The 23,641-nt window shown below is 34.8% G+C and overlaps 1 protein-coding gene across 1 annotated transcript in view; it reads left to right on the top strand.

The window, feature by feature from the left end:
• Positions 1–22,932, top strand: part of bbg (PDZ domain-containing protein big bang) — a 42,218-nt gene extending 19,286 nt beyond the window's left edge. The window contains exons 3-8 of the mRNA XM_089727428.1: positions 4,901–4,965; positions 16,809–19,177; positions 19,252–19,377; positions 19,500–19,581; positions 20,372–20,551; positions 21,927–22,932. Of these exons, the coding sequence (XP_089583554.1) occupies positions 4,901–4,965; positions 16,809–19,177; positions 19,252–19,377; positions 19,500–19,581; positions 20,372–20,551; positions 21,927–22,090 (2,986 nt within the window). The 3' untranslated portion in view covers positions 22,091–22,932. The remainder of the gene's footprint in view (positions 1–4,900; positions 4,966–16,808; positions 19,178–19,251; positions 19,378–19,499; positions 19,582–20,371; positions 20,552–21,926) is intronic.
• The last annotated feature ends 709 nt before the right edge of the window (positions 22,933–23,641 follow it).

The following is a 23,641-nucleotide window of genomic DNA, read 5'->3' on the forward strand; positions in this document are numbered from 1 at the left end:
CAGTGCGGTTTCAGAGTTATTCTTTGCCACGTACCATCAGGCTTTGGAATAAGTTGCCCTCAACGGTGTTTCTCGAGCGCTACGTCCTTGATAGCCTATGCGTGTCCTCGGTAGTAGGTAGTTGCGTATTTATACCCCTGATATTGCTCATGTTCATGAGCGTCGGTGACTAAATTAATTAGGCTATATGCTCGTTACAATGGCAATTAAAACGTGTCTTACCCTTCAAGCCATTGTATTACATAATTTGTTCATTCATATCTCCACCAGTGTGTAGATTACCAATTTAAGTCGATTGATAAACAAATAAGTCTATTTTGGAGCGTGTGCGTAATCGGTCATGTTTCATGATAAAAAAAATGTTGAAATTGAAATATCAAACGTACAATGTGCATTCACTTAATAAAGTACAGAAATAACTGACCATTATGGAATCAAAAACAATTTCGTTAAGCGCTTTGTCCCGCAAAATACAATTATGAACCATTAGCAGTATTTAGCATCTGGACGCGAATTCGCATTAAGCTGCGTGTTGATTACAAGATTATAATAATTACGGGACCGTATTTAACGACTGTGATTGTCAAAGATTCAGGGAATGTCGAGAATTTCGTAGTCGAGAGGCGGAAACGCTGAAGGAGAGTGCCTTGATCTTGTCGGTAACATATAAGCTACGTTTGTTTATGTATGTATGTAGGACATATCTGCAAGTGATGTTATGTCGCCCGCGGATACAATGCTTTGTTCGACCCTGTTCGCACGCTCGTCTCCCACTCTCCATTTATCGACTTGTTAGCTGTGGCGTTTCTAAAGGGACTCTTCAACTAGTAATTCACTTGAATGCAGTGTTTTCGGGACACTGTGATATTTATCCTGAATTGAAAAAAAAAATCACAATTCGAATATTTTGTTCGTTATAGTTTTAACTTACCGAAACCTGGTTAAAAAAAGGTCTTAAAAATTAAAATATGCGTAGTTAAAAAATGTGCGTAAATAATGCAGGCAGGTCATATTGTCTAACCCCACGGGCAGTTAGGCGGTTCCGGTTTGAAGTGTGGTACAGTGGTTAAACAATACAATCGAAACTTCCATCTCAAGCCTCAAGGTGGGCGGCGACATTCACATTGCGATGTCTATGGACTCACATAACTCTTTAAAGTCAGATGGTCAGAGAGCTAATTAGCGTCAGTCTTTAAAAAATAAAAACTTAAAATTGCATTATAATTTTGATGATATTTTTCTTAAAGGTTCTTTATATTGGAATGTTTTTGGTTTGCCTCTTCATAATGGTTTGACTGACTTAATGCGATCATGGCCTACATGTTTTACAAGGGCTGGTGGATAATTTCAATATAAATAGCATACCTATTAAAGTCTTCTCAACCTAAATATATGTTCAACTGGAACTGGACTCTAATAATTAGGGCGTAAACGCGCGCTTATTCTTTTGTGGGTACAAGATGATAAAATACGCCACGTTAGTAAAATTTATTCGAACAATGTATTATTACACGTATTCTTTGTTATTACAGAGGTGTTGTTTTGCACTGCCTTTTGTTAAGAATCGAAGCGTTTCTTTGAAATAGTTTAGTAATGACTAAGATTTCCCATAATGTTAACGTTTCCAAAATTATCTCTTTCAATTTTTTTTACCTTAAATTATTAAGCTCCGTGGCATCGATATGTAAACAGTTGTTTTAATATTTCATATGAATTGCCCTTAACTGAAGCTTCTGTTTATTGAGTGTACGTACGTAGCTATTCCAGTTGACTTTTAAGGTGTTAGTGCGGGAGATAATTAAGTGGAGGTTGCCGCGGCGATTCCACGAAGTGTCGCCAGTATATAACGGTATCGAGTCCCTGAGTGTGTTCTGTTCTTGCTAACCCTAAGGCAGTGTTCGCAATGATACTTTTTCTTATTATAACTTTATAATCCAGCGGCCCACGCGCGCTGTAAAAGTTTTTACGTTCGTAATTTAATTGGTCAGCGTTTTGTTTGATGACACGGTCTCGAAACTCGGCTAAATTCTTGTTTTTAAACTGAGACATTACAGTAATACATTTGTGATGAATTACACGTAATTGTTATTAGAAAAGTTACTTGAGCGACATGGTTTGAGTTACTTTTTATGTTCCGCGTTTTTTTTAATATTTACAAAGTTTATTCGCAATATAACTAGGTATTTCCGGTTTGTTAATTTATATTGTTTGTTAATTACTGCGATTCGATCTATTCATAACTTTTTCGTATCATTAGTATTAATTACGATTTTTATTGTTTCCTTTTTCTGCTATTGACGAGAACTCTATTTTTTTATTAACATTTATGGAAAAGTTATTAAAAGTAAAATGATTATGATCAATTTCGATCATTTTCATTGTCTAGGTTCTAAGGTCAGAAACTACAGGAGTTTCGTATTTTAATGTTCTTTAATTATCATATATTATTATGATGGTGTATTTCTATTATACACGGAAACTATATTATCTATATATTAATACGTGAAGCAAAAACTTTGTATCCCTTTTTACGAAAATTGCGCTGACCGAGGAGTATGAAATTTTCCACACTTATAGAGAATATAGAGAAGAAGTGCACAATGCTAATAATTTTTTTAAATAATGCATAAAAGATGCATTAAATCAATAAAGAAAACATTACACACACTACATACCATGTATTTGACGCACACACGCATGCATACTATTTATTGTCAAACTTTTGTTCTTAACGTCTGTGATCAAATTGAGAATAGATTAAATATTGTTTGTCTTTATTAATATTCTTTTATAGTGTAGCCTAAGCGAAATTTGTGATTATAGAAGTATAAAATACAATCATAATAGTGTACAAACTTACAATTCCAATTGATTATAGTCGAATTTCAACTACTGCGGCACCTCTAGTAATATTTAATGTGCTTCGATATTTTAAGCTTATTGACGTGAAGGCTTTGCGGCTAGCTAGCGGGGGCGCTCGAGTTGCGCCGGAGTGACCTGGGACGGGGGGCGGGTGGGGAGTCACGACGTTGTTGGCCTAGCCTAGGTTCGGTCTTTGCCTTTCGCTAGTTGCTCAGAATTTTCTCTATGTAGATGACACGTGAGACACTTTATCGTAATTAAAATATCTCTGCTGCTGATTGCTCTAGTTTATTAAACGCGATTCGCCTTGAGCTACGTTTGCTATTTATTAATCAGGTATTTAGAATTCAGAACAATTCTGTGTCGAGTCGCGTCGATTTTAGATCAATACTTATTGGCATTCTAAGCGTCATCGTCGCGTGGACCCTGACATTTCGATAAATGCTTCAGATAACCTGTTCTAGATGTTATTGTGTTATTGAATGTTTTGGAAACGAATTATCAAATCTTAAATGATTGGCGAAATTTTTATGAATATCAGTGTTTTTATTTATAGATTTAATAATTTAGACTAAATTTGCGTTTTCTTTGAACTAATCAAGTAAAAGTGAGATTTTCATTAAATTAAGCAATTTTTTTAACGTTATATCGGCACATATAAAATGTCGACAGTGTCATATAATGAATGGATAAAGGCGGCGAGTACAGAAGACGGTGAGCGTCCACCATCCGTCAGTCGCTAATTATTGACATTACAGAAATTGGTCACTTATACTGAATTGCGGTAAATCACTTTAACTGCAAACGAGGCCTCTAAAGTGTGCACACTGACGGTTACGATATAATATTAATCGTTTTTCACTTGACTGCTTATTTTGTTATGAAATATTTCATAACTGATTTACATTGTACCTGCAGTGCATGAATACCTCAGACTTTTTGTAGCGTGACTGAAACAAGAACGACTGTACGTGAACGTGTCTTGTATTGAGTTTAGTGTTGCGATATGGTAACTATCAACGAAATCAGCACTTAAGTGCTTGGGAATTAAATATATTAGAACAAAATGTTATTATATTTCTCACAAAAGCATAAGATTTGGATCTACTGTCTGCTAAATTCACTATGACACGGATTCAAGTTTAGTTCTTAAGGCTTTTGATCTATAAACGCTCATTTTAATACCAGTTTTTGAAGTATTTTATTGATATAAGATAGATTTAGTCTTTATTTAGTAAAAAAAATCAGACAGAGTACGAAACAAAGTCATTAAAGGTCGCACTAATATACAAAATGTTTCAACTTGAATGCGGAAACTAAAATGGCAATGACAATAGACATACAATAAGAGATGTCCAAAAATGGAATAAAACCATAGTGTTTTGGTACCCTAGAAACAGAAAAAGGAAACGAGGCAGACATATTCGGAAGTGGTAAGACGAGATAAAGTCAATAGCAGGAAAACTAAGGAAAAGAAAAGCTCTAAGCCGAGCAGAGTGGAAAGAAATGGAGGAGGCCTTTTCCAAAGTTGGACAAATAGACGAACTTGTCGATGTCATAAATTATTAAGTTTATTATTTTTAAATATCCTTTTTGCGTCTGAAAAAAGGCTTTTATTATTATTATAGATTTAGAAAGTTAAATTTGATAAATATTGAAATAAGAGCATAGACTCATCAACAATAGGAGCTACGATAACCACCTGCGACTTGCTACAATTTAAAAACAGTCTATCATAAACAAGAAGAGCAATTCATACTAAAAATACGAAAGAAGCTATCTGTTTGTTGCTTGTTCACGCCCAAACTACTAAGCCGATTTGGACGAAATTTAGTATGGAAATAGTTTGAGTGTTGGGAAAGAATATAGGTTATCTTTCATCTCACTGTTGAGCTGATGTAAAGTTTAGTCCATTCAGGTGAGGTTACCGAAGTAAAGCTAGTACATTAATATACGAAAAACACTAAGATAAAAATAAAAAGGAAAAACAAACACACTTTGACGTATGTAATAGTAACATAAAATCATTTTGTTGCAGCAAACCAATAGTCGTCCTGGAGACAAAAGAGCGAAAATCGTCGTTTGAAAGAACCTTTTGGGAAGGTAAGTCATTATTTTTGATATCCAAATTTGTTGAGATTTTCAACGACAACTGCACCTACCCAATATTAACGACAATAAGACAATATAAAATGCAATTAAAAGGAAAGCACAAAATATTACAAATTTTTGTGTATTTTTAACTCCCTTTTATTAGCTTCCTATGTATGTATTTATGATTGTTTGTATGAATCTTTGAATGTCATTTTCGTATACTCTAAGACTTTCGTTTAACTTGAAAATTTGGAAGAACCGGTGACAATACAATAATTTTATAACATCGTTTTAATATTACCAGTATCAAGAGAATTTAAAAAAAGATGTGACTATGTGTTAGTTCGGTTTTCTATTTAAGCGTGTTTTTTGTTTGTTTTTATATTGCACTTACTTTATTGGTGTAGATGGGCACAGAAGTCCGCGATCCTCCTAGTGCGGTCGGTTAGTGTACAACATAGACATCATGAATTGAATGATGTCGCCTAGCTTGCGAAATGAGTTCAAAGTTTCAATTGTAATGTCCAGTGGCTGTCGCACTTTTCGAACTGGAACGGAATACTTCGTACCAGAAATAGGCATGACGGTGGAATATACTTGTATACTTCCACACAATAGAAAGTCTGAATAATTCAGGTTTCTTATACGAGGAGCAAAGAGAAGAATTCGCAAAGTCGAAACTTTTTGGCTACTAATAGTTCCTTTCTTACCGGACTTTTAGGGTTAGACAGTAATTAATAATAAACTAGCTCAACGCAAATGAAAATAAATAAATTTGATAAGCTAAGCACCAAAACTGAACAGAACTGAGAACTGAACTTACTCTTTTAGAAAGTTTATATACGTATTCTAAAGCGGATTTAGATAGTTGATGGATGCCCTCCCAGTCTCCTACGAGACCGTTGACCTTGACTGTCAGCTGATTCTCAATTGGTCTCATTGGGTAAGCTCAAAAAGTATTGGTCAATTTTAAGTTTAGGTCTGAAAATTGTTAACTATAAACGTTAATTTTTTTTATAAAATATTAATATCATTCACACCAGAAAAAAACATCTTATAAAATAGCAAATATAATAAATAATACAATGTATGTATGTAATAAATAATACAATGTGTTTGAATTGCCTAAAATTATATCACCTATAAAATATTATATAAACTAAAAAATATATTGCAGATATGCGGGTAGAAGTAAACAAAATACACCATCAGTATTTAGTTGTTTAATCATGATTTTTATTGTGCATATTACATGAATATATAAAATCTCTCTCTATAAAAAAAACTAAAAATTTAATTCTACATGGTATGGTAGTTTATTAAGATTCAATACACGTAACTTCGGATCCTCCTGATCCACTATCGGTGCTTCTATAGGCACTAAACACCGGTCACCGTTCTCGTCGAACCTGTCGAATGAGATGAATGGTTCGTCGTGAAAATTAACTCACAAACACAGCCCACTGAGTTAGTTTCTGGCCGGATCTTCTCAGTGGGTTGCGATTCCGACCCGGTGGTAGATTCAGCGAAGCACTGCAAGCCTAGCAAGGGCTAGTGTTAGCAAGATAAAAAGAGTGAGCCCCATGAGCTCGCCTACATGCTAGGTCAACCTGGCATAGCCCCTAGAGGTTACCAGGTATGCAAAAAAATAAATAAAGTTAAGATTCATCGTTGAATAGGAGAATCAAATTTTCGATAGTAGCGAAACTTTTTATTATTCATCATTATTATCATTTATTACTGAAATTTCCTGTTTTCTAATATTTAAAATATGAGATCAAACGGTAAAAGTATATTTAATTAATGAATAAAATGTAATATTTTGTCAAATAGCCATTTTCAAAGAACGCCGGCTTTGGCGACTAAGTTTTTGATGTCCATTACCGCATTACAGATAACGAAAAACACTGAATTTAATTCTCTGCATTAGCTTATGAAGCCAAAACTCAATTCAAATTATTGTTTACATTATTAACTAACTTGTAGTCAACAGAAAGTATTAAAATATTAAAAATTAACAACGTGCATATGTTCTTGTAGTAATCATAATTATTGTTGTGATCGCATTGTTGAAATTAAAATTGTGTAATAAAATTATTGAAATTTAATCAATCATAATGATAAATTATATTTATTTATGCGCGATAATAATGAAATGCAACGTGTCGCTAACGAATGCCGATCAAGTAACAAGATACACATAGAAAAATGCAACAAGCAAATAACCGGAGAACGCTTCGGCATACAAAACGATCCAGTACGTGTACTGGAGTTACGATGTACATTCATTTAGTTTACAACACGATTAGTCTTTTTTTGAAGACTTGAAACGTGCTCTTTTGTGGGTGTACTCGTTCGGAACATTGGGAAATACGTAGCTGTTATCGCGGAGGTAAGCATTTTTTGTGTGAATCGTTTCAAGTCCACAACCATGAAGTAAATTTTATCAGGTAAAATTAATAATTTCTTCATTCCATCGGATCTAAAAGTAAAAATTGTAAATCGAAATTTTGCTGTCATATCAATGCTTGTTTGCTCGTTGTCTAAACATAATGTCATTAATGCTTGTGGGTTTACTATTCAGGAACGTATTGTGACCACCGCGACTTAAATTTTACCATTTATATCATTTAAATCTAAGATAAAGACACCATTACCGTTTAGCATTCCTTTTGAATCTGATGTAGGCTTCAAACGTTAAGATTATTGTTATTCATGTCTACTGCTTTTTTGTATACTCATGTATCTAAGCATATATAAAAATTGTAGCCCACTTTAGATTACCACCTAACCTATTTCTGCCGTGAATGTAGTAGTAATGCGTTTTGGTTTGAAGGGTGGGGCAGCCGTTGTAACTATACTGACGCCTCAGAACTTATATCTCAAGGTGGTTGGCGCATTTACGTTGTAGATGTCTATCATGGGCTCCAGTAATCACTTAACATCAGGAGGGCTGTGAGCTCGTCCACCCATCTAAGCAATAAAAAGAAAAGCTATCTTTAACTAGTCAAATATTTATTATATTTAAAACTCACAATTATAATTAAGCCTTTATGCTAATATGGCATACACTAAAATTCACATATAAAAAAAATCGTCGGTATGTTTTTTGATTCTGCTCTTATATTTGGGTGATTTTCTTTCGCTGTTTCTTCGTTTGACTTATAATTTTCTTGGTGTCTTGTATTCTGATAAGCTCTAACAAAAGGAATAAAATTCTGGTATCCACATTGTGACTGTCTGAATGTCATTTTTTCCTTTTTATCACTTTTTATTTTTTTTTTCTTAACGGCATTAAGTTCCGTAGTACACTTTTCCTGGGCATCGTAAATGGAGATGTTGTAATGTAAAACTACAGTAAAACTAAAAGAAACTATTACCGAAATAAATGAATTCGAATAAAGAATTTAATCATGTTAGGCCAAAGTATATGTTGGAGCAGCAATCATTTGTGTTCCAATAACAATAAAGTTTTATCCATGTAATTTTTCTGTCTATTTTTCGCGTGATCACACCACCACCCTGCCTATTTCTGCCGCGAACCAGTATTAATATTAGTAGTTTGTAGGGTAAGTATTAGCAGTATTAGTAGTTTGAAGGGTAGGGTAGTATAACCGTTATACTATACAGTTGAAATTTAGACCTCATATTTCAAGATAAGTAACGATGTTCACGTTATAATGCTCATGGGATTCTGTAATCACTTAACACTAAGTGGATAGTACGGCTCATTCAGTCATCTATGCAAAAATTATCTATGTAACATCATCATGGTGTCAGCTTAGTTTTGAACTTGGAGCTTGTACTACGTTATTCTCAAGCGATATTCTGTTTCGATTAGTTTATGTATTAAAAACTCCACAACCTAATCCTAGTAAATTGAAAGCGCGATAATAAAATTTTATGTTCGAAAGTGCTATTGTACTGTGCATTTCCAATACTTCGTGTATCTACTGCACTGTAATGTCTTCTATGGGCATTCGGGTATTGCAAATTGCTTAGTTTATATTTTACTATTATATTTTACGGCGTCATAATTAAATTAGCCAATCATGAATGATTGAATGAATTCCAGTTTTCGATTCCATGAACTATACAAGAGCTTATGTGAAAATGACAATCTCCTAGCTGCAAAATTATTTTGTCTTATTCGATAGAATAAGCTTATCGTATTTGACAGAATAATTACTTCTTTCCTTTGATTTCATGTATTACTAGTATGCGATTTCTTCCGTGTCGTGTTTCAAATTTCTAAAACTGGTTCAAAACGATTGTGACGTCTAAGCATAATCGTTGCGAAACAGTCAGTCGTCGTATATCTGGTTTATTTAAATTCGTTAATATTCAAGTTATTGAACTCCTAGAGAAATTTAATCTTTAGTTTTTCTAAAATAATGGAATCTAAATATATTGCTGCATATTTAAAAATACACGTTTAGTTTTTTTTTAAAGCGCACCTGCAACTGTTACTATCGGGCGGGGCGGTTGGCGGCACCTGCTCATTCTTTGCACATGGCGTAGTGAAGTTTTTTTTTGTGTGGATTCGTTTACATCACGTATGGGAATTATCAAACATAAAAAGCGAATTCAAGGCACAAATTAGTCTAAGAATAATATCGTAATAAACATACCTCTGAACGTTGTTGTGCAATGGCATACAATGATGGAAAAAAGAAAGTCGAAACCATTTAAAAAAACGCGTGATACATTAAGGATTTTTATTACAATTCTAAAAGTAATAATTTTGAGTCTTCGTTGAGTATTTTTAGACTTTTATCACATACGGAGCAAATTAAGCTTTACGGGTATTTTATCGTGCACAATAAAACCCACGCAGTTACATTAGCTAACATTTTACTCAATAGTCAACAATTTCGATTATACATCAAGTAAGGAATGCTTTGCTACTTACAGTTTTTATTCTTTTTAAATAATTATGAGATTTTGTATTCGACTAAAACTGATGGTATAATATTTCGTTTAAAAATCTGCAATACCTATATCTAAGCACATAATATTACTATCGACTATTAGTATTGTATTATTGCAACGGAAGTCTGTCTGTGTTGAAGGTATTATATATTCACAAAAAAGTTAAATGGTTTTTAGGTACCGCTAACTGCCGATGACAGATTTTGTTATGGGTCTGTTAATCTATTTTTGTTCCTCTGAATATTGAACGGGAATCACTAAAATGAATTTTCTTCGCCCACTGATAGGTGCAACCGTCCTGTCTACATCTGCTGAAAATCGTGTTCCGATCAGAAGGGTAAGAAGCAGTTATACAGTGCAATAGTCTCATGTCTTATGATGGGTGATTTGGTGATTGTGGGTTCTGCTTTAATATCGCGTGGCTGTGATTGTGCCGCGTTAAATAATCATCTCACAGAAAAAAAAAACAAAATCATTATATAACCAACATAAATTGAGTTCCCATTTGCGTGTATGAAAATACTATTTGAAGACACTTGTCGTAGAAATTACGTATATATCTTATATACATGTGTGTATACCTATATCTTACAGAAATATGTATTTGATAAAATTATATTGTTATAACTTTAGTCCCAGAGGTTCAATACTATTTGAGTGTTTGTAGCCGATGTGAACTTATGATATTGGTGTATGAGATACAATAATAAAGGCATGTTTATTATTATTATTTATTTTTTTAGTTCATTTAAATCGTTTTAAAATCGAATACACGATAGGTGGTTTTTTTAATCATTACTAAACGACTTCACAATAATTTATTTCAAACTTATTGTTGTCATTAATAGGTATTGTAGAACAGATTAAAAATAAAATCTGAAACCCTAATTATTACGGTGTCTTCAGATTCTGTACACTTAAAGTCTCAAAAGAGGTCCGAGACTGGAACAAATAGTATTGTAATTAAGTAAAGATCTTACGCGAATGACTTTTGAGTCGTAATTTGCTAAATACCTCGAAGAAAGGAGTCGTAACGTTTAGCGAATTCCAGGGCGTGCCCTGCCCTGTTTCGCGGAGTCAGGTTGCTCGCATACCGCCACGGAATTGTTTTATTTCTGTTACCTACACATTTATTTTCGTACCGACTTGAGAGCCATTCACTGTGCGTTGTAATATAAACAAAAAGTAGCAGCGGAGTCCTTGTATTTCTCAGACATTTTTAAAAACATGTACTCGTAAGACTTGTTCAAATTACACGTGCAATATTTTCAACGGATGAATGAACCGGATCAGATTATAATTAAAGTTCTGTCTTCGTCGTTTCCGCGATTGTGCTTGGCCACGTCGCAGCCTCCAAACGTAATTGAAAACGTAGTTTGTAACGGGAGGCTGGTGGATTTTTTGAATTAATTACATCGACCTTTGAAAGCATAATCGTTGAGGTTGTGCTATCGTGTTTTGTTCAAATTATGTAAGACATGTCACTGGAGAAAGTTAATTTAGTTTTGAAAGTGAAATCGATTGCACTTTCTTTTACTTATCTATTTTAAAGTTAGTCTCGGCCGATGAATAAAACAGTCTCAATTGTATTATATTTCAGACTTTGTTTATCTCCTTGGTTTTATCCATCCAAATCTGGCTTTTATTGACCATTGTGTATGACGACAGCACCGAAAACGTTTAAGTCTAATTAATAAAGTAACATTTTCCCACCTAGTCACCTAATGTACCTATTCTATAGCTATTTTTATGGTCATACCAGACTAGGTATTGCAGTAGGGCTTAATAAAGGAGAGGAATGTAAAAAAATGTGCAAACAACTGCAAACACGTTGGAGCGGTTTAAAGGCCGCGTCCGGATTGTGGGGGGCGGTGGTCGCGGAGGGTACAGGCAGCATTCCAGCCTCCTGCGGACACGACCACGTCACTCCCGTATACCCACAAGGCGCATTCCGCGACGCCGCACGTTCTTTCACCGCAAATATGAAATGAAAGCGTGTTTACGAGATCTGAATCGATGCAATTTATATCCGTCCTTGAAACGCACCAAGCTATAGTGTAGTGCAGTCGTGTCGAAAAATTTAATTGGTTAATCATTTAATTGTTATTACAAAAACGTTCAATTTGTTAAATTAGATATTTTTAAATATATTTTGAATTCATTTGTTTCGAAGCCTTTGTATGTTAGTTGTCTTTTTGTTGTCGTTCATAGGGTTACCGCCGTGTTGGTGATGTTACTAATCAGCTACAAATTGAACTTTGTAGCAAAGGTGTTTAATTTTAGTAATAAAATTGAAAATGTGCGTTTAGTGAGGTTTCTTGGGGGTCTTGATTGTGGTGTATTTCGTGTTCACTGTCAGCCGTGGTAGTCGCAATAGTTTCTAACAAGGACGAGTCCGAAACGGCCTTCGAGGCGGGTCGGTCGTCGATGGCGTTAGGACGAAGGGGAGCGTCGCGTGCGCAGCTCTGTGCTCGTCCCTGGTTCGGAGCAACGCCCCCGTCAAGGGCGGCGACGCTGCAAATTTCTGCAAGTCCACGGAGAGTCAGTGCATCGCGCCCCGCCGCGGCGGCTCCGCGCTCGCCGGTCTCCGATCGTAGACCGCCGTGGGCGCACACCGTACGCACCGCCCTATGTAAAATAACTGTTATTTTGGTAGTTAATGGACACGTTCCGCATTCTTAGTTTGATCTTCTTTTCTCTGTCTGCGACACGTAATTTGTTTTGCTACTGAACACTAACTTTGATTTACTTTAATGCCGGTTAAATGCTAATACGTGCATTTCAGGAGCTCTATTTATTACCTCCGCGATGAAAGTAAACGATTTCAGAATAAAGACGATTTAAGTATTATAGGAATTTGTTTATAATTGAAAGTGAACGAGATTTTGTGAGGCCACATATTAAAATATATATCACAGACTCATTCGTGTTACAATGTTGGAGACAAAGAAGTTACCTCGGCGTTTCATGCTACTTGACGGTGTGTATTAAATCTTGATTAAATTATTTGTAGTGTTGAACTCCAATAAGAAATTGTCACAAATTATTATAGCAAATGCTAACATTTTTCAAATTTCTAGGGTGTTTGAATGAAAAATAGATTGTATAATTGGGGAGGTTAGCGGATGAGCTTTTAACTTATTTAATGTGAAGAAGTCACAGGAGCCCTACTTTGCAAAAAAAAAAGGATTATTGATATACACACTAAGATGTATACACTAAGGTATACAGCGGATTTTGACTAATGAACTCTTAAGGGCTTCAAGGCAGAGATTTGCATCAACAAGTAACACTGGCTTAAATGGCTTAATTTATTAAATATGCTATGAGTATTATGCTCAGGACTGTTACATATTATTATATTTTTCAAATTATTACAGACATGAGATTGCAAAACCACGTGGATTTTGACCTTTTCGCGAAAACTTCTTAGCTTCCTTATGTGTGTGACCTCCATTTTGACAACAAGTTTCTAAGATGAAATATGCATACTGTACCGATTTCATGAAATTTACAGATGTTTCTATTTTTTTTATTTCTTAGATGGGTGAACGAGCTCACAGCCCACCTTGTGTTAAGTGGTTACTGGAGCCCATAGACATTTACGACGTAACTGCGCCACCCACCTTGAGATAAGTTCTAAGCTCTCAAGTATAGTTGAGGTCTCACGATGAAAACTATTTAAAAATTAAAATGTTTTGAGCATATAAAATGCACACACTTAAAAGAGACGAGATTCTGTAAGTCAAGTGATTAGCTTTGACAAAGAAACTTGACCGGGAATCAAACACTGTTGTATTCAGTCAGGTTCACTAAAAACTGGAAAAAACACGAAACACCTGCAAAGAGTTTTGCTTGAATACAGACCTAGATAATAATTGGAGAGGTAAAGATCTTGTATATCAATGCCTCTCCCGAGTTGTTTTCATGTATGGATATTTTTTTGATATTCAGACACCACTTAAATTTGCATCCATCGATAGACCGCGAATCTTGTTACAAAATATCCATTCCGTTTCCATTTGCATGAGTTCTTTGGCGGCAAAGTTGTATTTCAACTTATCTCATCTGCGTAGCGCGCTGTTAGGTAAATTTTGAACTAGTGAGTAGAACTAGAACTCTTCTTCAGTTTCATTATTTACATTTGTCTGGTATATTAATGTGATCTTTATGCCATTGTTTTGTCTTTGACACAAGTTTGTAATCTTTAAGCGAATACTCGTAGGAGTAACAAAATTGTTAAATGTTATCTTGAATTGACATGAAAGATATGACGTTCAATATAGACAACAAAAATTTATACTACCTATATTAATACCACAGGTTTTTTACTTGTTGTTTTATTTAATTTTCAATTGTAACAGTAAAGCTTTTTTTTATATTTAATGTAATTTGCTTTATTTCTACTCATGGTCACGCCAATAAAATAATACGGCTACGTTGAGTTACATACTGGTATTAAATAAGGCATTAGAGTATTCAAATATATGAAGTTGCAAGAAAAGCAGTTAAGAACAAAAAAACACACTTGACACACAAATGTTCACGATTGATTTCCACGGTGAAGGAATAACATCGTGTAATAAAAATCAAACCCGCAAAATTATAATTTGCGTAATTACTGGTGGTAGGACCTCTTGTGAGTCCGCGCGGATAGGTACCACCACCCTTTGCACCCTGCCTATTTCTGCCGTGAAGCTGTAATGCGTTTCGCTTTGAAGGATGGGGCAGCCGTTGTAATTGTACTGAGACCCTTAGGACTTATATCTCAAGGTGGGTGGCGCATTTACGTTGTAGATGTCTATGGGTTCTAGTAACCACTTAACACCAGGTGGGCTGTGAGCTTGTCCACACATCTAGGCAATAAAAAAAATCACGGATATAAACGAAGCCTACCTCGAAACCACCGATGATGAGTAAACCTTGAATATTGAACTCGATCGATTTCATTATTTTCGTAAGAATCAAAGGCAGCTAGCTAGCTCTCATTAACATCAGACACCGGTCAAGTCAGTACGTCTCCTGTTAAAAATAAAACTAACAATTGTAATTGACAGTTCTACATAACTAGCATTCGTTAATATAACAAGTAAGAAATTTAATAGGATGTTACGAAATTCATTTCCTGTTGTAAATTGAAACTGTAAACAACGTTGAACTTATGTACAAGTGTAAGGTTGCGTCTATTAATATTCAAAGGCACGTCGTAAATATCAGTGTACCTTTTGTATTTGGCTTGTTTATGTTTCAAGTTTTTATTTTGAAATAAAAAAAAAGAAAACTCAAATAAAACCGGTTAGTGTCGATGAATACTTATTATTTGATTTACCGAAATAAAAATTGCATAAAAACATGTTACACACAGCCAAAGAAAGTCGGAAGAACAACAATGTTTTTTTTTTTCAATATTATTTCGATTTAAAGTACTTTAGAGACATGTACAGTTGAAGGTTTAAATTTCTACAGAGTATCTGTATTATTTGTTTCGTAAACGAGGTGGCTGTGTAATTGTCATGATATGAGATTGATTGAAAATACTATTTTAGTGTTGGAATTGTGAACCGCTCTGTCTTTAGATTCGAGCTTGAGGCTAGTTAAGTATTTCAATTCTTTCAATTAACATTTACTCAACTGAATAAATCGATTCAATGTCTTTGTTTCAATCTAGTGACGAAATAACCTTAATGTTATAAAGGCCTTAAAGGCCATTCATGCCAACTAAAATTGTGAACAATTGTATAAACATAGGCAACAAGTAAAGCGTGCCATGTCTGAAAAATGAACATTACAGTAACGCTTTTGTAGCGAACAGACTAAAACACTCTTTGTCGATTTAGACGTCTAGACTCTAAGTAGACTTTGTGAAGTTATGTATACACAAAACGTGCTAGTTTTAGATTCAAAATCATATAGTATCATACGAATCCGCCATTCACGTTGCTTGCACTCTATTCAAGAAGAAAAAGAAGGTATTTTTTTTTTAAAATTGAAACGCAAATACAGACTAGCACCTTGCGTTTTGATAAAAATATATTATTCTTTTGTTGTAATGGTTTCAATGTAAGTAATAACCTTATACTTTTTTAAAGTTTTAAAACGAATAACCTTGCATTTTCCCTTTTTCTTGCAAAATTATTTTATACCGTATATTAATGACTAAGTATTGTGTCTAAGTGACGCACCATCTTGGCTAATATGTATTGGTCAATAGTAATAGGATACTACTCGGTGATTCACGTAATGTTGTCATCATTGTTTAATTTATATATCAAAAGGCTTCATAAATCGAGAGTGCGCGTCTTTTAGTTCAGTTTAAGAATATTTAAGTACTGGTGAACTCACTGTGGCTTTTTTTAAATGTCAAATATGAGTGAGACAAAACATGACTAATTGTTTTGAACGTGTTGTAAATAACGGAAAGTATAATTGACTTTTTAGGATTTCCAGAACATGCAAACGATTAAAATGCATGTTTTCATTAAGGGTCAGTAGGTACATGTTAAAGCTATATCACTTAAACACAGCTTTATATGCATTCTCTACTCCTATAGCTTCTTGCTACAATGAAGTTATTGTATGACATTGTCGATTTTCTTGTATTTAAATTACTATGGAATTCATGATTTCCTTTTATTTCTGTATATAACAAAATCTCAAAAACCAATTTATTTATTTATTTCCGGGTAATAATGGTCAATTTATCTGGCCCGTATTGTTTAGTAATTAATTTGTTTGTTTTAGTAAATAGCTGTAAATGCGTGTTAAGTAATGACGTATAAGCACCAGCTGCTCTTAGACGACTTTGCGTGCCGGTAATGACCGCAAAAGTGATTGCGCTCTTAGCAGTCTTTCTGACCGAGATATGATTAAGTCTATGCTGTAAGTATTTGTCCATTTTTTAAGTTTACGTTTTGTTCTAGATCGTACCAATAAAAGTGATGCTGAAGACAAAAGTCTTTCTAACGACGAAACGCCACTTCCTTCATGCCCGAGGCAGCCACCAGATGGCGTTGAAACTCCGAGCGATGCAGTAGAAAAAGTTCCAGATTTGCCCTCACGATTGCCACCACGGCTGCCTCCCGGCTGGCCTGGCGCACGTTCACGCTACTCGTATTCATCGAGATCACAGGATGCTAGGAGTGAAGCCAGTGTTAAAGATAAAATTGCAATGTTTTCAAATGACAAATCTACATCTACAGAAAGAATAGACAAATGCGGTACCCTTCCAACGCGTAGTTCTTTAGCTGTGAGAAAGAACAGTACCTCATACATTGGCAGTTTTTCAGACGTTTCTTCATTGGATAGACGTCTAACCAAGTCACAAGACAATCTTGATGAAACTCCCCGTGCTTATAAGAGACAAACAGAAAGACCAGAAGTTTTAGGGGGTGTTGAAAGTGTGAACTATTCTAATTATAGCACGACGAACATGAACATGAAGCCCCTCCAAGCTAACAATAAGCCATTGTTTTATGGAAGTAGTACTGTTTTATCATCTAAGCCGGAAACATCATTTGCAAAAAATATATATCATGCGCGCAGCGTTAGTGATGATAATGGCAGTACAGTTAATAAGTCCAATCATAAATCAAATTTAGAATATCTCATCGAACAAAGAAAGAAATCAATGTCCAAATTAAAGGACTTAGTTATTCCTGAAGTCCGCGGCCCAATTGTTGATTTGCCAGAAATAAAGGTACAAGATTCTCTTACAAAATCATTACATTTGAAATCAGAAAAAAATTCGAACAGCTCTAAATTGGATAAAACAAATAGTACAAAGATTGTGCCTCTTAATGACAATAGATGGAAAGTTAACCTTTTACCGAACAACATACCGAAGTATTCGCCAGCCTTCAAACGAAAATCATTACAAGTATACACTCCTTCGTCACTGTCTAAAGAATCTACTCCTGAACGTAATTTCAACGAGCGAGTTGAGGCATTTAATAAAATTAATGTAAAATCGAATGCACTAAATCCAATGAGATCTTCCCTCGATTCTGATATAAGAATCGGCCATTTATCGTCTTCAGTAATTTCCAGGACTTTATCAAACGCTACAGATTATATGAAAAAGGATTACAAAGAAGTTATCAATTACGCCAGAGAATTCAAAAATGTTGAAATTAAAATGTGTACTGCTACGGACGTTGTGGATAGCGATAATGATTCTGCCATGAGCTCGACTCAGTCAAGTTATCGATCCTCAGCTTCCTCTCCAATGCATACAATCGAGAATATAGAATCTGACGGTGCACGTTTATCCCCAAAAATATCACTTTATTCCACCTATTCGGTAATAAAATCTGATGTAGGCACAAAGCCTACACAGTTAGAGAGATCTTGTGATGAATATGTTAAGAGAAATATATGCCGTTCCGTGTCGTCAGACACCAATGTTTCCTTGAGCTCCTCAGCGGGTTCTGCAGCAACATCAGGGTCACAAGCAAGTTGCAGTTCTCTAGAAAGCTCTGTTGCCGACTCAGATAAAAGAAGAGCTTCGAAGACCTACGATATTGATACAATTAATCGGCGAAATATTCTTGCTTCAGCGAAATGCAGAAGTGGACGAGATGCTAAACTTAAATCGCCCGTTGTCGAAGCTAAATTCTCTCACGAGTCTGGTGACAGGTCTCCGAGTCCAGTATTTAAAACGTCTGAACGCCTTTCTACGCTCACGCCAGTGGTGAGCGCTATATCGAATAAAGGTGAAAACAGACGACGTAATAAAATTGTTGCTGAAACTGACTCAGATAGTGACAGCGATGCTAATCTAAGGGTAAGGAAAGCTGAATATAAAATAACGAGATTGAAACGAAACTCGAGCTCATCGAACAAAACGAAGCAAAATGATGCAAATTTAGAAAGTCCGAAATCAGAAGATGCTCCTAAACTCATTTCTGAAACAATTATAAAAGAAATTAAGAAGGCTGGACTTGATCAATACAAAAACAGTAATACTAAAGTCGCTCAATCTATACTTGATAAGAGTAAAACTGATGTTATCAAAACTGAAAATATTTTGGATACGCATGATGAAAATCGTAACAGTAAAATTGATTTTAAACATAAAGAAATAAAAATGAACAAGGATAAGGAGTTGATACTAGAAAAGTCATCTAATAAAACAAATGGCTGTCAAGATGAGTTAAGTAGTCAAGCCATCGTTAGACCTGTGAAAGATGTTAAAATTACAACACAATACATTCGACTCAAGCGTGGAGCTGGTGCAGGAGTTGGAGTTATTTTAGCTGGTGGTATTGATTGTGAAGCTAAAGACGTTACTGTAAGTATTGTTATCATAAAGGCGACTTTCATAATTAGAGTCGGAATATTTAGTTTTCGGTTTGTAATTTGCAGGTACATCGAGTATTAGCAGACAGTGTTGCAGCACAAGCAGGATTAAAACGAGGCATGAAGATACGTAGCATCAATGGGTGCGCTACGTCTGGTTTGACACACGCGCAATCTGTCAGTATTTTAAAGGTAAAGTATTGTACACTCACACAGAATTACGTATATACAAATACGTATCTTCTTCAATAAATTTAGATTTTAATAAATGGGCATAATCAATTTCATTTTCAAATGGATTTTAAATTTTACAGGAACAACGCTCTGAAGTTGTTATTGAAATTGAAAATGAACCTCAAGAAAGTGCTAGCACTCTAAGAGGCGGCTCTGACAAAGGTTTGTTATATTTTACCAGTAATTCCATAAACAAAATTTATTACATTAGGTATTAAAAGCAGGTTTGCCGAGTAATTCCATGAAATGCATGTAGTGTGTGTATGTTTTATAAATTTGGATTTGGAATATTTTATAATTAAGTTTTGTGGGGATTTAGAGAGAAATATTCATTGTAGTATGCTCTTCGTCAAATATGAGATTGAGACGCTAGTAGTTCCCTATTTATGAATAGACTGTCATACTCTGCTCTTTATGGTTAGCTAGTGATTAACTATATTTCAGTTTTTTTTTGCGTTTGTAGGCAAACGTGTCAATGGCTTGCCTGAGTCTATTCTGTTGCTTTTCGCTTGTCTATTTCTATTTTACTTGAATATTTCTGCTGCGAAGTAGTAATGTGTATTGGTTTTAAGGCGGGGAAACCCTTGTACTCGTACTATAGGATTGAGACTTAGAGCTTAAATATCTCAGTGCGTGGTCGTTTACACGTCTAAGCAATAAAATAAAACAAAGTAGTCACTGTCGCTTGCGGATATCAGCAATTTCAGGGTCATAGTCAAATCGCTACATACTGGTATGTAAATTACGAGATTGTAATATGTAAATACTGTATTGTGTCAATATTTTTCAAACTTTACAATATTATCTTTAAACTGAATACTTCTATTGATAGAATAATATTTAATATTATATTCTGAAATATTATTTATTCATTTATAGCCTCAGATCGTGATAATCCCTTGAGGCACTCAAATTACAACATAATTTTTAAATGAAATTTATTAATTTGCAGCGGAGTCGAATGTCCGGCATACCGAAAAAGAGGTAGCAAACAATAATCAAACGTCAGGCGCTGTGGTGTCTGTGGTGCTGGAAAAGGCTGGCGGAGGAGCGGGTCTAGGTTTTGGTCTTGATGGAGGCAGAGACTCTCCACGGGGTGATTTTCCTCTTACCATTAAGAAGCTTTTTGCTGGTAAGAAATACTATTTATTTACTTTCCATTGTACACTATATGAGCTTTGTAAAAAGGATACCGTAGGAATATAATTATAACGATCTTATCGCAAATAGCGGTCTTTTACAGACTGTGGTACAGACTACACTATCCTAGACCTAGACACTATCATAGACATTCTTCATATATATATATTCATTTACCTAGACAAAAATCTACATAATTTTATATAGCATTAAGAATATAACTAGCATAAAATGCTATATGTATTTTCTAGAATATAAACCTTCTGAATTAATAAGTATACTTCTTTAGTTGCGAAAATTAATAATGTAAATACAATTTTAATTTATACTTTTGTAATGTTTTAAACAAAGTACAGATGCGTCACTATCGAGTGGCTATTAAATTATTTCATGTATTTATTTTGTTAAACTATATTGGAGAGTGTTGCCTTATTAATTTTGTGAACCTGCCTTTGATAAAGTACTTTAGATACGCGAGTTATCGGGGTATGTGACGTGCCAATTCATTTTACCGCGTAAATAAATAAAGACAGTAGAGTTGTATCGCGATGAATTTTATGTGGTAAATTGTCACTTAAAATTATGGCTTAGTTTACTGTCAATCTTATCTAGCATCATCAACTGAACTGAACCGAAAAATTCAGTTCAAGTACTGCATCCAGTGGATTCCCACAACCTTCACATAACCGCGTCGCCATTCCACCTTAGGAGTGGCCTACCCGCACTGCATATTCCAACGTGTGGTCGCCATTTCCGCACTAAACGAATATACTTATTGCTGATATTATATATGAGTCGACTATTATCAAAGCCGGCAATGTGACTATTGGACAATTATTGGTAAATCAGAAAAACGAATTATTGACTTTGTATTCCATTGGCAGTCACAAAACTCTTCTGAACGACATCTTAGATAAATAACAGGTTAAGTATTAACCTTTATTTAATGCAGGTTTTGAACCGTATTCTTTGAAGGAGACGATTATATTCAAAACAATCTGTATTGACATATCAATAACATTTTTTTGTCCAAATACACAGATTGCCACCTTTGATAATAGACGACTCATATATCTGATTTACTTATGTTTCTTTTTCTATTTTTTCGTGTTTTGCGTTGTCCTGTTTCGCGTTAAATATATTTAGTGTTATTTATTACAATTACCAGAAACAACTCAATATTTCGTTTGGAGCGCACAATATTATCCAAAACTACAACTCACGCTGTAGCAAGCAGCTAGCTTAGGAACATTCTCATTATAATGATCAAAGGACCAATCGATTTGGATACCTACATAAAAAAAACAATGTTTTTTTTTATTTTACCAGCAAAAGATATTAACTTATAGGATTTGTTTTATTTACAGGTGGTGCAGCAGCGTTAAGTGGGCGTGTTCTAGTCGGTGCCGAGCTACTTTCGGCTGGAGGGCAATCAGTCGAAGGATTCACTCGTACGCAAGCTTGGGCCGCACTCAAATCTTTACCGGCCGGTCCTGTTACGCTGGTTCTCAGAAATCCTAAGCAAACATAAACGTCAAATCAACGTAAACGATCTGACATTTAAGATAAATACAGCTCTAATAAATTTAGACTGTAATTGCACTGAGCGCGTATTTGTAAATACACGATCGAATATTAAGACTGCAATTTGTATTGTTGAAATTGTTTATTTATTGATTCGATTTAATTAATCCTAGTCTCAGCGCCTACGCTGCGGTGGTACAGTTCGGAACTGTGCAAATTTTGTACTTACGGATGACATTTTTATTTAATATTGTGCCATTAATAATGTCTGGTTAAGAACGACGCATTTTATTTCGTGATCAAAGGTATGCTCAAAGCATTATGTTGGTTCTATGCGTTAATGCAGGCATTTAGGCAGCGTGTATTCCTGAGTGCAATTTTTCATTTTAAAATACCGAGATCGAAGTTATAAAACAGTCAATTCAATTGTTATGTAATCTTAAATTTAAGATAGTTTTAGTAAGTACTAACATAATTCTGCTTTTCATGCGCATAATATTAGATGCTATCGGTATAACCAAGTTACGTTTTATTTAGTTTTGAACCTCTTGTTTTGTTGTATTTTTTTTTTTTTTATTACGATCTGTAATGTATATGAGCAATGCTTGCCATTTATATTCGTCTGTGAATAGCCTTATCTTACCACTAATCATATTTTATTGTATGCAATACATTTTAGTTTTTGAAGCATTTTTGTAAATATTCTTTAATTACGTTACTCAATAATAATATTTATCGAAATTACTAATATAAAAAAAATATAAACCTATTTTTTTGTCGAAAAAACACTAATTGTTGTATTTTGCTAGTGACTATTTTATGCAATCTCAAATATAGTTTTCATATTAATTAGAGTTTTATTAAACAATTAATAATTAGAGTTTTATTAAATAAATTACAAGTTCAAATGTAGCTATTTTATCAGGATTAATTATTATTTTTCTGAGCTCCCTGGTGTTAAGTGATTACCGGAGCCCATAGACATCTACAACGTAAATGCCACCACCCACCTTGAGATAGGAGTTCTAAGGTCTCAGTATAGTTACTACCGATGGCCCACGCTTCAAACCGAAACGCATTACTGCTTCACGGCAGAAACAGGCAGGGTGGTGGTACCTACCGAATACCGGAACGCATTTACGGTAGATGTCTATGGGCTCCAGTAACCACTTAACAGGAGGTGGGCTCTGAGCTCGTCCACCCATCTAAGCAATAAAAAAAAGAAAAAAAAAGTAGCTTTTATAAGGACTGTGAAGGGCTAAGGCGGACTAGAAGGATGGTATTTTCATATTAGAAAATAATCTCTTGTGTCATTAGAAGTATGTCTTTTGCCCATTCTCTTTTGAATGTACTTTCTATATTTTAGAGTTTTACAAATGCTTGTGAGCTGTCTGAGAAATTAGTGGCTATTTTGGCGGCTAATTTTTTTTTTTTTATTGCCTTTCTAGGCAGACGAGCATACGGCCCACCTGATGGTGGGTGGTTACCGTCGCCCATGGACTTCAGCAATGCCAAGGGCAGAGCCAAGCCGCTGCCTACCGCTTAATACTCTCCACAA

The sequence above is a fragment of the Bombyx mandarina genome, chromosome 05 (assembly GCF_030267445.1).
Source record: "Bombyx mandarina strain Sakado chromosome 05, ASM3026744v2".
NCBI lineage: Eukaryota > Metazoa > Arthropoda > Insecta > Lepidoptera > Bombycidae > Bombyx > Bombyx mandarina.